Source organism: Aethalodelphis obliquidens, unplaced genomic scaffold (assembly GCF_003676395.1).
Source record: "Aethalodelphis obliquidens isolate GAN/ISIS:26980383/991018 unplaced genomic scaffold, ASM367639v1 scaffold26, whole genome shotgun sequence".
Classification (NCBI taxonomy): Eukaryota; Metazoa; Chordata; class Mammalia; order Artiodactyla; family Delphinidae; genus Aethalodelphis; species Aethalodelphis obliquidens.
Genome location: NW_020837970.1, coordinates 9771383 through 9788490, shown reverse-complemented (window position 1 = coordinate 9788490; position 17108 = coordinate 9771383). Strand labels below are relative to the sequence as shown.

Sequence of the window (17108 nt, the reverse complement as noted above, 5' to 3'; positions counted from 1 at the left end):
CATTTTCTAATTTGTAAACTGTTGCCCAGAAACTGAGAGGCTGAGCAAAACTTTCTGAAGTCGCATGGGGATGGGAAGATAAAAGAAGCATAGTTCTGAGCTCAACAATCAGAATGGCCCTCATAAACATCACAGATGTTTAGACAGGAGGCACGAAGGGCTACACCCTATAAGGTAAACTGGAAATGGACTTTGCAATATCCAATCAGTTCGGTTCTGCTCGTATTACGGTGATCTTCTCCTTTTTTAACCACCTGCTAAGATAAAAGATTAATCCTCTGTACGGAAGAAAACACAATCCAGAGCCTCAAATTATTTCTACAATGTAAATACCAATGATTAGCATTAAATTAAAAAAAAATCAGAAACATCAGGAGATAAGGTCAATAGTTGAAAACCAAGAAGAGAAAAAAAAAAAACAGAAAACAAAACAGATAACAAGACGCCCGTAGGTGATCCTGACATTGGAGTTATTGAACCTAGACTTTAAGTAAATGTAAAAACTATGTTGAAGAAATTAGATGACAAGATAGAGAATTTCAGCAGAGAAATGGAAAGTACAAGAAAACCATCAAAAGGTTATTATAAAACTGAAAAATATGACATTTAAAATTAAAAACTCAATAGAAGAGTTTGAAGGTAGGAGGAATAGTGAGCTGCAGATAAATCCAAAAAAACCCACACAGAATAAAGCATGGAGAAGAAAAATTATGGCCAATATAGAAAAGAGCATAGGAGACACACAAAACAGTGAAAATATCTAACGTAGGGGGTAGCTGGAGTGTACAAAGAGGAGAGAAAAAAATGGGACAGAAGCAGCATTTGAAGATATAGTGGCTGAGTTTTCCAAAACTGATCTAAGACAGCAAATCCCATCTTTAAGGAGTACTAAAACCCAAAGTGGGATAAATAGGCAAAACGACACAAAACAAAACTCCTCTAGGCACAGTGCTTGAAAACCAAAGACTGAGAAAATCCAAAAAAACGAGTAGCAGAGGGGAAAACTAAAACCACATGACCTGTGGAAGGGTAAAGCGACAGCTGACTTCACAACAGAAATAAAGGAAGCCAGAAGACAACGGAATAACACCTTCAAGTGCTGACAATGGAATAACACCTTCAAGTGCTGACAACGGAATAACACCTTCAAATGCTGGAAGAAAATAACTGCCAACCTAAAATTTTACAACACGTAAAATTATCTACCAAAAATAGAGGCTAAACAAAGGCATTTTAAACAAACAACAACTGAAAGAATTGGTCACTGCAGACTCACACTAAAGGAATTAATGCAGGGAGTTCTTTAGGCAGACAGGAAATAATCCCAGGTGGAAGCACATTGCGATGCAGAAAGGAATGAACAGCAATGGAAAGGTCAATATGGAGGAGCATTTAATCAATACTGACTATGAAACAACTTTGAGGCAGTACTGAGGAGGTTAAATATATGTAGAATTAAAGCACTCAACAACAATGAATGCGTTGGAAGAAAGGTCAATGAAGTTTAAATGTCCCAAGATTCTTGCACTGTCCAGGAAGAGGTAAACATACTAACTTATATTATACTTTTAAAAAATTGTTCAAGGGCTTCCCTGGTGGCGCAGTGGTTGAGAGTCCGCCTGCCGATGCAGGGGACACGGGTTCGTGCCCCAGTCTGGGAAGATCCCACATGCTGCGGAGCAGCTGGGCCTGTGAGCCATGGCCGCTGAGCCTGCGTGTCAGGCGCAACAGGAGAGGCCACAACAGTGAGAGGCCCGCGTACCACAAAAAAAAAAAGAAAAAAGAAAAAAAAGTTGTTCAAGAATAGGCAGTGAGGGGCTTCCCTGGCGGCGCAGTGGTTGAGAGTCTGCCTGCCGATGCAGGGTACACAGGTTCGTGCCCTGGTCTGGGAAGATCCCACATGCCGTGGAGCGGCTGGGCCCGTGAGCCATGGCCGCTGAGCCTGCGCGTCCGGAGCCTGTGCTCCGCAGCCGGAGAGGCCACAGCAGTGAGAGGCCTGCGTACTACCAAAAAAAAAAAAAAAAAAAAAAAAGAATAGGCAGTGAATGTACAACTAATAAACTAATCAAGGGAAGAGAAATAGATTTTAAAAAGCACATATAAATCTGAAAGAAAGCAAGAAAGGAGAGAAAAAGGAGCCTAGGATAGGTAGGACATATAGAAAAGAAATAGTAAGATGACAAATACAAACCTCAATATATCACTAATTATATTATATATAAACAGACCAAATACTCCAATTGAACGGAAAATACTGTCACATCAACAAACAACTCCTCCCCCTCTGAAAGAACAACTACATGATACGCATAGGTATGCATGCATACACATGCATTAAATATAAGCATAGAGAAAAAATGAAAGTAAAAGATTTATGACGCACACTCTAATGAAAACAAAAACTTCTATGCAAAAAACTATAAAACAGTATTGAGAGAAAGGAAATCTAAATAAATGTAGAGATATACCACATTCACAGATTAGAAGACTCAGTAATGTAAAGATTTCAATTATCCCCAGATTCAGGTAACCCCGATCAAAAAAACAAACAAATAAAAAAACAAGCGAAAGGGTTTTTTTGCGGGGGAGGGTACAAATTGACAGGTTGATTCTAAAATAGATGTGGAAATACAAAGGGTCAAGGAAAGTCAGCACTAACTTGAGGAAGAATAACAAAGACAGAGGACTCACATTATCAGATGTTAACACTTAGTATAAAACTGCAATGATTAGGAAAGTATGGTACTAAGGTAAGATCAGGCAATTAAAGCAATGAAAAAGAAGCAAAAGTTCAGAAACTGACTCACATTTATGCCCTTAATTTATAATGAAATTGCCCTCAAGACCACTGGGGAAAGGAGGGTCGCAAAGTGGTGCTGGGTCAAATGGATGGATGCCCTGGTGCAAAAGCAACTACACTAGGACCCTGTTTGCCCACATATAAAACTCAATTCCAGGTGGATCGTAGTTCTAAATATGGAAGTAAAACAACAAAGCCTTTAGACTATAACAGAGAAGAATATCTTCATGACTTGGAGAAGCAACATTTTTAAATCGGACACAAAAAGCACTAACCATAAAGGAGAAGTGTAAATTGGACTATATTAAAATTTAAGTTCTGTTTATCAAGAAACACCTTTAAAACAGTGAAAAGGTAAGCCACAAGATACAAGAAATACATACATATGTGACAACTAACTCCTGCAAATAAATAAGGAAAAGGCAGAAAACTCATATTTTAAAAAAATGGGCAAAAGACCTGAAGAGATGCTTCACAAAAGAAGGTACCCAAATGGCTGATAAACTGAAAATATCCTCAACTGCCCTGTTCCTCAGGGACACGCAAACTAAACCCATAATGTGCTTCTACTACACACTCAACAGAATGGCTCATATTGACAAAGCAGATGTGGTGACCAGGATGTAGAACAAGTGGAAATTTCAGATACCGCAGGAAGGACTGTAGCTGAGTGGCCGCACAGCCTATGACCCAGCAATTCCCCCGGGATGCCAAAAAATGCTCATTACTTGATCTTGGTGGGGGTTTTTCAGGTGTATTCAATTTGGGATAACTCATGAAGATATACATTTAGGACTTATACTCTCCTCTGGATGTATATTATTCTTTAATAGTAATGTATATTTCAAAAAGAAAAAAATATTCAAGCCGTACTACTATATAACAAAAGCAACAATCCATCTCCTCTTCACCTGATTCCTACTTATAGAGCCACTCAGTTCTTTAAGGTTTCTTCTGATGGATGGATGGATGGATGGATTTATTTAATTATTTATTTATGGCTGTGTTGGGTCTTCGTTGCTACATGTGGGCTTTTCTCTAGTTGCGGTGAGCAGGGGCTACGCTTCGTTGTGCTGTGCGGGCTTTTCATTGCGGTGGCTTCTCTTTGTCACAGAGCAGAGGCTCTAGGCATGCGGGCTTCAGCAGTTGCAGCTCGTGGGCTCAGCAGTTGTGGCTCACAGGCTCTAGAGCGCAGGCTCAGTAGTTGTGGCGCATGGGCTTAGTTGTTCCGTGGCATGTGGGATCTTCCCGGACCAGGGCTCGAACCTGTGTTCGCTGCACTGGCAGGTGGATTCTTAACCACTGCGCCACCAGGGAAGTCCTGATGTAGTTCTCATTTTCAAGTAATGGGCTAATACTGAAACTTCTTGTTGTCTCCATTTTAGATAGAAACAGACTTCCGACTATGAGAATATTCTTTTTTTTTTTTTGTATCACCAGGTATTTTTCCTTATACATTCTGTTCCCTATACAGTACTCCTGGTTCAGGGGTACCTGGTGTCTCCAGGGCTCAAACCCTCCCAGAGTTTTGCAGCACCAATCAGCTTGCTTCTTGTTAGCTTCCCTATCCCTGGACAACTTTAGGTTTTTATTTATTGGGGTCTCTCAGTTACCACTCATCTGTCTCCTTCCATCTTCGACAACTTCATTGAGATCTTATTTGTTTTCTTCTCTCTCATTTTCTTTGACTTTTTCTTTCTTTCCCTCCTTTAGTGGGATTTCAAGAGACATACACAGTTGCGGAGGTCTATAATTACCATCTGCTTATAGTCTAATAGGGGTGACTCAAATAGTTTGGGGGAATCATATTTGATTAGTCTTAGTACGCTTAGCATCAAGCCCAGTAACAAGCATGTTGAAAGTGCTTGAAAAATGTGTGTTGAACTGCTGAAATAAAAAAGTCAGGTTCATTGTCAAATCAACAAACTCCCCGCACCAGCCCAGTGGTCTGTACCTGGCCTCAGGGCATCACGAAGGGTGTGAGTCTCACCTGTGTAGTGCTCATTGCCTTGAGCAGCACAGGTCAGGAGCTGCGCCATGGAGGAGCCCACTGCTTTAGATGTACTTCCCAGGTCCTGAGCACATTTTTCCAGCTGTAAGAAGATTCAAGGAGGAAGACAGCTTAGGAGAGGCAAATCATCCACTAAAGTCTTAGCCCCAAAATAATGCAGATCAAACTTCTGGGCCTCAACTCTTTCCTACCTAATACACCAATGGCACTAAGAAGAAGTAGGGTGATAGAGGGGAAAGAACCCAGGCTTCAGGATAAACAAATGAGTTCACACCCTGCCCTCTGCTTCCTTTCCCCACTTGCTAGCTGTTGAGAGATTGGGGTAAGTCACTGAACTCTCCCAGTCTCTGTGTCCTGAGATCACAGTATCTAGCTCAGAAGGTTTTCAGAGAATTAACATAGGTACTCAACAAATGGTAGCCATTAGTATTATGCTTTCAGAAGCTAATTCAGAAGTCTGCAACAAATCCTTAGTGAGAATTAATTATGCCTTAGCAGGAAGTGAGCAGACATCCAGCTGTTCCACCTTCCTGGCACGTGGGACCATTAACATTGTTCAATTTGATCATTATACTTTGCGGAGTTCTAACCAGAGGGAAATGCAATAGGAATAGAGGTTTGGGATGGTAAATGAGATTATGAAAACGGGCAAAGAGCTTGCTTCCCATGACGAGCACGTCGTCTCGCTTTGTCAACGGAATAAATAATTCAGAGAATAAAGTCAATAAAGCCCTATGGTAAGGGTAATTATTCAATTACTAGATGAGGACAACATTTTGGAAGAGAACTTCCGGGCACGCTGCGAGAGTTCAGAAAAGCATCAGGAAATGTATGCAGTTTTAACCCCACAACATGTTTTCCAAGAGAGGCATTTTCTTCAAGTAAAAAATGGAGCCTGGTCCACTGTAGCCAACAGTATAACACAGTACACACATTTGTTTAGGGTAAACAATTTCTTTAAAAATTACATGATGTTTCTTGCATTCTAACTGACCGGTTGTTTTATGTGAAGGCAGAATAGGTGTCATGGGCTCCTGGAGCACAGAAGTCTGCAAAGGGATACCTGGACCACTTTGCAAAGCTGCTGGCTCAGGAGCCAATACTGACTTTCTCTTTAGCCGGGGCACCTTAGTTAAGTGACTTCCTGAGTTTCCTGTTTTTACAATCAGGGGTAGCTTGATTTCACAAATATTTTCCGAATGCTTCCTACGTACCAGGCATTGTTCAATGGTAAATTAGATGCTCTGGTAGTCCTTTTATACTCTAAAAGTTTTTAGTTTCTATCCAAAGAGCAGCAGTAGCTAAGAGTAAAAGTTCTCACTGTGAAAGATCAAGGCATGGGTTTTGGAGTCCTACAGATCTGGGTTCAACCCATGGTTCTGATGCTAACTGCCAGCTAACATTGAGTAGAACAGGGCACCTTTTTTTTTTCAGCTGTAAAATGGGGTGAACAACACTTGTTCATTAGGTTACTATCAGGATAAACTAGGCTGACTGTGTATGTACACAGTGCAGAAGAGGTGCTTAATAAACGAAGCTATTTTATTAGTAATGTTCAGGAGTGAGGGAAAGGAGGTACATACAAATGAGGACGACTGGTAAAATTTTAGCCAAGAAAACCCTGGCACAGGCATCAGGAGGTATCATAACGTGATCAAATGAGATTTCTGGAGCCAACATTCCACTTGCTGTTGTGGCTTTACTAGAGTAAAGTGCTTTGCCATTGCCCACCCCAGTGCCTTGCACTATGGAAATTTTTTTTTTTAAACACGACTGTTGAAAATATATTCTGTGTTTATAACTTAATTGCCACCCATTTCGTAAATAAAATACTTTAGACATAGAGGAGATTGGGACTTGCCTACAGCTAGTGGATGACACAACCTGGACCAAGAAGCCAGAACTCCTAGGTCTAAACATAGCTCCTCCAGCTGCCCTGGGCATTCTTTTCAGAAAAAGCCTGCAGGATTAGAACACTGGCCTCAAACGCCAGCAGGTCTTGTTTATGGAAAAGAGGGATGAATAGGAACTGATGCCTGGTCATCCCCAGCCACACCCCAGGCAGGTACACACAGGCCCATCACCAGAGGCCCCCTCAGGGCCATCTCTATCATAAGACTGTTCCAGAGAAATGTGGCTATTCTAGGGCTTTGCATTAAAAACACTTGAAACTGAGACACACTGACCACCCCTCCCCCCAACTCTAAAAATGCCGTGACTTCCTAACAGAGGTAGAGTCCCAGACCCCAGCTGCCACCAACATCTCCTACCGTCTCCCCTGGGAGTGGCTTCAGCTGACTCTCCACGGCAGCCATCTTGGCATCCTGCAGTTCACTCTTCAGGGTCTGCACAGTGCTCAGTGCTGAATCGATTTCCATGGGACCACAGGCTTCATGGGCCTGTCAACAGAGTTGAGAATATGTGCACAACAGTCTGCTCGGGAAAAGCATCCCCAGTACCTTGCAACATAGGAAATTCCTTTCTGGATACAACCAATGATTCTCCAAATCTAGCAATAGGAAGCAAGGGTAACAAGCATTTCCTGAGAGCACAAAACCATGCTCAATCAGGACCTCAGTCCTAAGTTCCCTAAATAATCAAGTATGTGTGTCTCATAACTGGATATACTTAAATTTTCCTTGAAGCTGTTTATATCAGAAATACATTACCTCTCAAACGAAGAGGATCCTTATTCACTGTGTCTGGGTTCTAGACATGGGGCACCTAGCACAGTATGTGTGCACACAAAAACTTGGGAAGCATGGGGTGGATGAAGGAACGAATAAACAAATGAACCCAGGACTCTACAGACAAGTCTATGTCAACCTTACTGAATCTCTTTACAAATTTCTAGATTGTAAACCATTATCGTTCCATACTGAAGGCTATGAAAGATTTTTTTCCTTAATAAAAACTTTTAAGAAAACTGCTTCATTCTGGTGATCATCTAGAACAGCGGTCTCCAAATGCTTTGATCACACACCCCCAACACGCATGTTAATAAATTATACACGTAAATGTTAGTAAATTATACACATACAAGTATATTAAATACTGGTGTACCTTAACTTCTTTCTTTTTTAGATAATAGTAACAACAGCAGCAGTACACACTATTTGATTGATTTCTATGTGTGAGTATTACTAGGTGACAATACTGAGGCAGAGAGGTTAAGTGACTTGCCCAGGTCACAAAATTAGTCAATGGCAAGGCGAGAATTTGAATGCAGGTGGTCTGATTTTAGAGCCTGTATTCTTAACCCCTACACTATATACTAAAATCATAAAAAGAGTCTTCCTGAATCCACTGCACAGTGTTGCCTGAGTCCCACTTCGGGGATCACTGCTCCAAAGCAGTTGTTGGAGGTGGGTGTGTCGTTCAGTCACTGAGGACACTTGTTAAAATGCAGATATTTGGGCGCTATGACCAGAGATTCTGACTGGGGTGCTCAGAGGTGAGGCCCAGGAACCTGCATCCTAAATGCCCCCATGTGATTCCAGTGCAGATGGTCCCTAGACCTCTCTTTGAGAAAGAGAGCTCAAAATAACTTTTTTATTAGATATAACCTAAAACTCTAGATATTTTTCTTTGGTGATGTAGTGCACTGTTTATATTACAAATTCAAATCAGCTTCTAACCTTCTTCCCTTGCTCATACATGAGGCTGCCTGTTTCTATAAAGGGATTGTTACAATGAGGAAAAATGAATTCATGCTAGAACTTCATGCTACTACCACATCAAACAGTACAGTAATGAGGCCCTTTGGTAATTAACACATCCCAGAGACAGAAACGCATTAATCCCCAGTTCTGTTCTATTGAAGATCTTGTGAAGGTGAATGCTCCCATTTAAGAGGTGGAAACCTCTCAGGGCAAAGATAGTATAGATGATCCTCCAAAATAGATTTGCTGCCTATATAATGTCATTAAGTTCACAAGATAACACCTGGAAGATATCATCACTTACTATGCCCACAGTTTACCTGGCACCAAGAAACTGATGACTGGTCTCCCCTAAGACTGTGAGAAATAGATCATTGCTTGTCCCAGGGCAGGGGAGGAGGGGAAGTATGCAACTTAGCATAGTTTAACCAAAGTCATCTGTAACCAGAAGGTGATAACTAAGTCGAGGAGACAGCGGCTAAAAGTGGCAAAAGCCAATCCACACGAGCATATTTAGTGGTCAAGCAGATGAAATGGACAGCTGAACCAAGAAATATGCCAGGCAGTGTTCAGGCCCTGGGGAGCACCCAGGGCACACCAACAGTAAGGAATTAAAAGCTCCGCTCCTGACAAGCTAACTGCCGTGACCAGGGTCCACTTGCCTTCTGTGATGCGGTACGCAGCTCTGCCAAGCTGGTGGCAAGGTTCTTGGCACACTGGCTCAGCTGCATGGCTGCAGCCTGGTCGCTGACAGTGGGCACTGCGGCTTTAGCAGAGGACACCATCTTGCTTCCAGGCTATGGAGAGAAAAGCTGAAGGTAAGACAGCTCCTGGGCAGCAAGAGTCAGAGTAGAGACCCAAACAGCAATGCCGCCTTATCAGCCAGAACTTACTTTGCCCTAAAACAAGGAATATTAAAACCATCTAGTTTCCCCCCAAAATTGCCAACCGAAATCAGATACTCTAGGGCAGTACATTCTAAGAATGTTTGAAACGGAAAGTATGTGTCTTCAGACTGGCTGAATGGATAGAAAAACAAGACCAATATACACGCTGTCTACAAGAGACCCACTTCAGACGCAGGGACACATACAGACTGAAAGGGAGGGGATGGAAAAAGATATTCCATGCAAATGGAAATCAAAAGAAAGCTGGAGTAGCAATACTCATATCAGACAAAATAGACTTTAAAATAAAGACTACTAAAAGAGACAAGGAAGGACACTACATAATGATCAAGGGATCAGTCCAAGAAGAAGATATAACAATTGTAAATATTTATGCACCCAACATAGGAGCACCTCAATACATAAGGCAAATGCTAACAGCCATAAAAGGGGAAACTGACAGTAACACAATAACAGTAGGCGACTTTAACACCCCACTTACACCAATGGACAGATCATCCAAACAGAAAATAAATAAGGAAGTGCAAGTTTTAAATGACACATTAGACCACATGGACTTAATTGATATTTATAGGACATTCCATCCAAAAACAACAGAATACACTTCTCAAGTGCACATGGAACATTCTCCAGGATAGATCACATCTTGGGTCACAAACCAAGCCTTGGTAAATTTAAGAAAATTGAAATTGCATCAAGTATCTTTTCTGACCACAACGCTATGAGACTAGATATCAATTACAGGAAAAGATCTGTAAAAAATACAAACACATGGAGGCTAAACAATACACCACTTAATAACGAAGTGATCACTGAAGAAATCAAAGAGGAAATCAAAAAATACCTACAAACAAATGACAATGGAGACACGACGACCCAAACCCTATGGGATGCAGCAAAAGCAGTTCTAAGAGGGAAGATTATAGCAATACAATCCTACCTCAAGAAACAAGAAAAATCTCAGATAAACAACTAACCTTACACCTAAAGCAATTAGAGAAAGAAGAACAAAAATCCCCAAAGTTAGCAGAAGGAAAGAAATCATAAAGATCAGATCAGAAATAAATGAAAAAGAAATGAAGGAAACAATTGCAAAGATCAATAAAACTAAAAGCTGGTTCTTTGTGAAGATAAACAAAATTAATAAACCATTAATCAGACTAATCAGGAAAAAAAGGAAGAATACTCAAATAAACAGAATTAGAGATAAAAAAGGAGAAGTAACAACTGACACTGCAGAAATAAAAAGGATCATGAGAGACTATTACAAGCAACTAATGCCAATAAGATGGCCAATCTGGAAGAAATGGACAAATTTTTAGAATAGCACACCCTTCCAAGACTGAACCAGAAAGAAAGAGAAAATATGAAAAGACCAATCACAAGCACTGAAACTGAAACCGTGATTAAAAATCTTCCAACAAACGAAAGTCTAGGGCCAGATGGCTTCACAGGCGAATTCTATCAAACATTTAAAGAAGAGCTAACATCTATCCTTCTCAAACTCTTCCAAAATGTAGTAGAGGGAGGAATACTCCCAAACTCATTCTATGAGGCCACCATCAACCTGACTCCAAAACCAGACAAAGACGTCACAAAGAAAGAAAACTACAGGCCAATATCACTGATTAACATAGATGCAAAAATCTTCAACAAAATACTAGCAAACAGAATCCATTAGCACATTAAAAGAATCACACACCATGATCAAATGGGGTTTAGCCCAGGAATGCAAGGATTCTTCAATATATGCAAATCAATCAATGTGATAGACCATATTAACAAATTGAAGGATAAAAACCATTTGATTGCCTTGTAATCCAAGTGCCTGAGTTTGTGTTTGTATTTATGATTGTGTTTGTATCAAATGGCATCATGGAGTGCTGCCTGGCTGAAGGTTTCAAAGTCATAAGAATAGAGGGAAGAGGTCGGAGAACTGGATCACATGGAATATGAGAGTATAGATGTAGAAAATTTAAAAAGAAGAAAATCTGTACTGTAGCATCTGGTATCATGTTTATTTTATAAGTGTATATATTGTTCAGATACTAACTAGGAAAAATTCATTAACAATAAATATGCTATGAACTTAAAAAAAATGATAATCTCAACAAATGCAGAAAAAGCTTTTGACAAAATTCAACACCCATTCATGAAACTCTCCAGAAATCCAGAAAGTGGGCCTAGAGGGAAACTACCTCAACATAATAAAAGCCATACGTGACAAACCCACAGCCAATATCATTCTCAATGATGAAAAACTGAAAGCATTTCCTCTAAGATCAGGAATAAGACAAGGGTGCCCACTCTCACCACTCTTATTCAACATAGTTTTGGAAGTTTTAGCCACAGCCATCAGAGAAGAAAAAGAAATAAGATGAATACAAATTGGAAATGAAGAAGTAAAGCTGTCATTGTTTGCAGGTGACGATAGTATACATAGAAAATCCTAAAGATGCCATCAGAAAACTACTAGAGGTAATCAATGAATTTGGTAAAGTAGCAGGATCCAAAATTAATGCACAGAAATCTCTTGCATTCCTATACACTAACAATGAAAAAATCAGAGAAATTAAGGAAACTCCCATTTACCATTGCAACAAAAAGAATAAAATACCTAGGAATAAACCTACTTAAGGAGGCAAAAGACCTGTATGCAGAAAACTATAAGACGCTGATGAAAGAAATCAAAGACAATACAAACAGATGGAGAGATATACCATGCCCTTGGATTGGAAGAATCAACATTGTGAAAATGACTACACTACCCAAAACAATCTACAGATTCAATGCAATCCTGATCAATTTACCAATGGCATTTTTCACAGAACTAGAACAAGAAAATTTTACAATTTGTATGGAAACACAAAAGACTGCAAATAGCCAAAACAATCTTGAGAAAGAAAAATGGAGCTGGAGGAATCAGGCTCCCTGCCTTCAGACTATACTACAAAGCTACAGTAATCAGGACTGTATGGTACTGGCACAGAAACAGAAATACAGATCAATGGAACAGGATAGAAAGCCCAGAGATAAACCAATGCACAGATGGTCTCCTTGTCTTTGACGAAGGAGGCAAGAATATAAAATGGAGAAAAGACAGCCTCTTCAATAAGTGGTGCTGGGAAAACGGGACAGCTACATGTAAAAGAATGAAATTAGAACACTTCCTAACACCATACACAAAAAGAAACTCAAAATGGATTAAAGACCTAAATGTAAGGGCAGACACCATCAAACTCTTAGAGGAAAACATAGGCAGAACACTCTATGACATAAATCACAGCAAGATCCTTTTTGACCCACCTCCTAGAGAAAGGGAAATAAAACCAAAAATAAACAAATTGGACCTAATGAAATTTAAAAGCTTTTGCACAGCAAAGGAAACCATAAACAAGACGAAAAGACAACCCTCAGAATGGGAGAAAATATTTGCAAACAAAGCAAGTGACAAAGGATTAATCTCCAGAAGGTACAAGGAGCTCATGCAGCTCAATATCAAGAAAACAAACAACCCAATCCAAAAATGGGCAGAAGACCTAAATAGACACTTCTCCAAAGAAGACATACAGATTGCCAACAAACACATGAAAAGATGGTCAACATCACTAATGATTAGAGAAACGTAAATCAAAACCACAATGCGGTATCCCTTCACACCAGTCATAATGGCCATCATCAAAAAATCTACAAACAATAAATGCTGGAGAGGGTGTGGAGAAAAGGGAACCCTCTTGCACCATTAGTGCGAATGTAAACTGATACAGCCACTATGGAGGACAATATGGAGGTTCCTTAAAAAACTAAAAATAGAACTACCATATGACCCAGCAATCCCACTACTGGGTATATACCCTGAGAAAACCATAATTCCAAAAGATATATGCACCACAATATTCACTGCAGCACTATTTATAATATCCAGGACATGTAAGCAATCTAAATGTCCATGGACAGATGAATGGATAAAAAAGATGTGGCACATATATACAATGGAATATTACTCAGCCATAAAAAAGAACAAATTTGAATTATTTGAAATGAGGTGGATGGACCTAGAGTCTGTCGTACAGAGTGAAGTAAGTCAGAAAGAGAAAAACAAACACCATATGATAACCCACATATACGGAATCTAAAAAAACGGTACTGATGAACCTAGTGGCAGGGCAGGAATAAAGACGCAGACGTAGAGAAGGGACCTGAGGACAGGGGCGTGGGAGGGGAGGGTAAGCTGTGACAAAGCGAGAGAGTAGCACTGACATATATACACTACCAAACGTAAAATAGATAGCTAGTGGGAAGCAGCCGCATAGCACAGGGAGATCAGCTCGGTGCTTTGTATCGACCTAGAGGGGTGGGATAGGGAGGGTGGGAGGGAGGCTCAAGAGGGAGGGGATATGGGTATATATGTATACATATAACTGATTTACTTTGTTGTACAGCAGAAACTAACACAACATTGTGAAGCAATTATACCCCAATAAATGTATTCAAAAAAAAAAGTATGTGCCTTTTGGGGTGGAGTGGGAAGTAAAATTGGGCTAGTGGCTTGAAATTCTTATTTAAAACAGATTTGAAAGGGAGTTTCTTATTAAATATGTTTGTGTTTCTTGGAATAGCTCTTTAATCTGTGTCTTAAATATATGTAATAGACTATTTAGAAAAATACAGGGACACAAAATGAAACGAGTGACCTCTCACATCTCAGAACCCAGGACAATTTCACCATGCATGGGTGAAGGCACATATGTGCAGGCACATATATTTTCAAAAGTAAGATAATACTATTTATTCTGTTTTCGAATCTCCTTGTTCCACATAGTCTATCTTTTTCATAGCTATGTAATACCCTGTGTATACATCAGTTATCACTTTTCAATCTTGTATTGTTAAGTATTTTCCATGTTTTCAAATATAGTAAACAATGATATGATAAACACCTATGTAACTAAAATTTTGTACATGTTCATAATTTTTTTGTATAAATGTTTCTGGACCAAAAAGTACACATAATTTTAAGGTTTTTAATATGTATGCTATACAACGGCTCTTAGTAAAGCTGTAACAATTTAAGTGCCAGATCATAAATACCAAGGACACAAGTTAATATTATTAATATTTAAGGAATTCATGAGAATTTATAAGAAAAATCAGGATGAGTATATAAAAAGCATGAATAGACAAGTTCACATAATAAAAACAAATAACTGAAACGTGAAAAATGTTTAACATTGTGAAAATCAAGGACATGCAAGATCAAATAATAAAAACGTAACCAAGTAAATTGGCAAAAACATTTCAAAAAAATGATTGACTTCCCAACTTGGAAAAGAGGTATTAAAAGGTGTGCTCCAAAATGCAAATGAAAACTACAATGAGGTTTCACCTCACACCAGTCAGAATGGCCATCATCAAAAAATCTCCAAACAATATATGCCAGAGAGGGTGTGGAGAAAAGGGAAGCCTTTTGCACTCTTGGTGGGAATGTATATTGATACAGCCACTATGAAGAACTGTATGGAGGTTCCTTAAAAAACTAAAAATAGAACTACCATATGATCCAGCAACCCCACTACTGGGCACATACCCTGAGAAAACCATAATTCAAAAGGTCACATGTACCCCAAAGTTCATTGCATTGCAGCACTATTTACAATAACCAGGACATGGAAACAACCTGAATGTCCAACGGCAGATGAATGGATTAAGAAGATGTGGTACATATATACAATGGAATATTACTCAGCCATAAAAAGGAACGAAATTGGGTCATTTGTAGAGATGTGGATGGACCTAGAGTCTGTCATACAGAGTGACGTTAGCCAGAAAGGGAAAACAAATATCGTATATTAACGCATATATGTGGAATCTACAAAAATGTTACACATGATCCTATTTGCAGGGCAGGAATAGAGGTGCAGACGTAGGAACAGACATGTGGACACGGGGTAGAGGAGAGTGGGACGAATTGGGAGATAAGGATTGACATATATACACTACCATGAGTAAAATAGGTAGCTAGCGGGAACATGCTATAAAGCACAGGAAGCTCACCTCAGTGCTCTGTGATGGCCTAGATGGGTGGGATGGGGGGGAGGTCTAAGAGGGAGGGGATATATGTATACATATAACTGATTCACTTCATTGTACAGCAGAAACTAACACAACGTGGTAAAGCATTATACTCCAATAAAAAAAAAATAACCCCACATTTGAATCTAAAAAAGGAGTGGCTATGTGTATATGTATAACTGATTCACTTTGCTGTACACATGAAACTAACACAACATTGTAAATCAACTATATTCCAATAAAAATTAAAATAAAATAAAACAAAGAGAAAAAAATAAATAAAAAGTGTGCTCCATATGTTGCTAGTTGTAAATTTAGATTCATTCATCCTTCTGGAAGGGCAATTTTACCACATGTATGAAAAGAGTTTAAAATGTAAACTTTAAAAAAAGTTTAAAACTTGTTGATCTGCTGATTCCATTTCTATTTATTTCTGACTCTGGCTTTATTCTTGTTAAGATCTGATCCGTCTACAGTAGCAAACTTAAAAGAACAAAAGAAACAGGAAAAACAAGGGCAGGGACAGTGACCCCTGGACCATGTCCACACTGTACTATCATAAGACCCTATGATCCTGCCAGCAGTGGGACAACACAACTGATTCTAGGACCTGTAACCACCTACAGCAGAAGACAAACAACTTGTCCAAGCTACAATTCTCAATGTCCCAAAGATAAAAATAAGCTGCTTGCTATTCTAGTTCTAGTAATTTACCCTAAGGAAACAATTAAAGAGGGGCACAAAGATTTGAGCACACACCAAGATTTTTTTTTTCATCATATCACAGGTTGTTTATGACAGCAAATAATTGAAAACAACCTGTATGTCGAATGACAGAACAGCTAAACAATGAGTATAGTATATGAGAGAATATGATTCAAATTCACAAATATTCATAATATAAATGTTAATATGAAAAACAGTCAATACACAGTGAATCCCAAGAGAATACATACATACATAAATACGTTTGTATATGTATGAAGATAAAATGTGAGGAAGCATAAACATTTCATGTTGTATCCCTGCATGTTGGAGCTACGGCTCTTGAAGAATTAACCAAATAGAAGCATCACTGGCTCCTGTAAGTACAGATCTGAATAGACAGGGACGAGGAAGAAACTTGCCAAACCACATGGACTGTTTAGGAGATCCAAGTAGACAAAGTGCCGAGAGATGTGAAAGAAGTACGTACAAAGGGAGTGTTCACAACTTAATATTCACATTTTATATTTAATTAAAAAGAAAATGAACCTAGCCACACTTCACAAAGACCGACAATACTTACTCATTCTATATTTGCCACAAGAAACCACCACATCTTTGGAGAAGATGCACTCACAGATTCTTATTTCCCTGGCTATGAATAATGGCATGAGGTATTCTGGAAACTAGCACACCTAAAGTGGGCAGTGGGGTGGGGGTGGGTTGAGGTTCCGGGGAAGACGGAGGTGAACGTTTCCGTGGTACCTGGAGGAAGTTCTGGCTGGAGATGATGAGCGCCAGCTGGGCACTGAGATCTTCTGCTTGGGCTTGGCTCCCTCTGACCCCCTGGACCAGCTGAGGGATGTGATCAGCCACCGCCTACAGGAAGCAAGGAAAACGAAAACTGAGCACACCCAGGATGGTGACGTACCAAAATGGGGTGTGTGGGG

General features: G+C 39.6%; 1 protein-coding gene across 2 annotated transcripts in view; it reads right to left on the bottom strand.

The window, feature by feature from the left end:
- TLN2 (talin 2) overlaps positions 1–17108 on the bottom strand; it is a 453800-nt gene that overhangs the window by 110544 nt on the left and 326148 nt on the right. The window contains exons 25-28 of one of the 2 annotated variants that reach the window (XM_027123203.1): positions 16924–17037; positions 9136–9270; positions 7082–7210; positions 4755–4893 (exon numbers count right to left, since the gene is read on the bottom strand). In XM_027123203.1, coding sequence (XP_026979004.1) covers positions 4755–4893; positions 7082–7210; positions 9136–9270; positions 16924–17037 — 517 coding nt within the window. The remainder of the gene's footprint in view (positions 1–4754; positions 4894–7081; positions 7211–9135; positions 9271–16923; positions 17038–17108) is intronic. The other variant, XM_027123204.1, reaches the window with a different exon arrangement.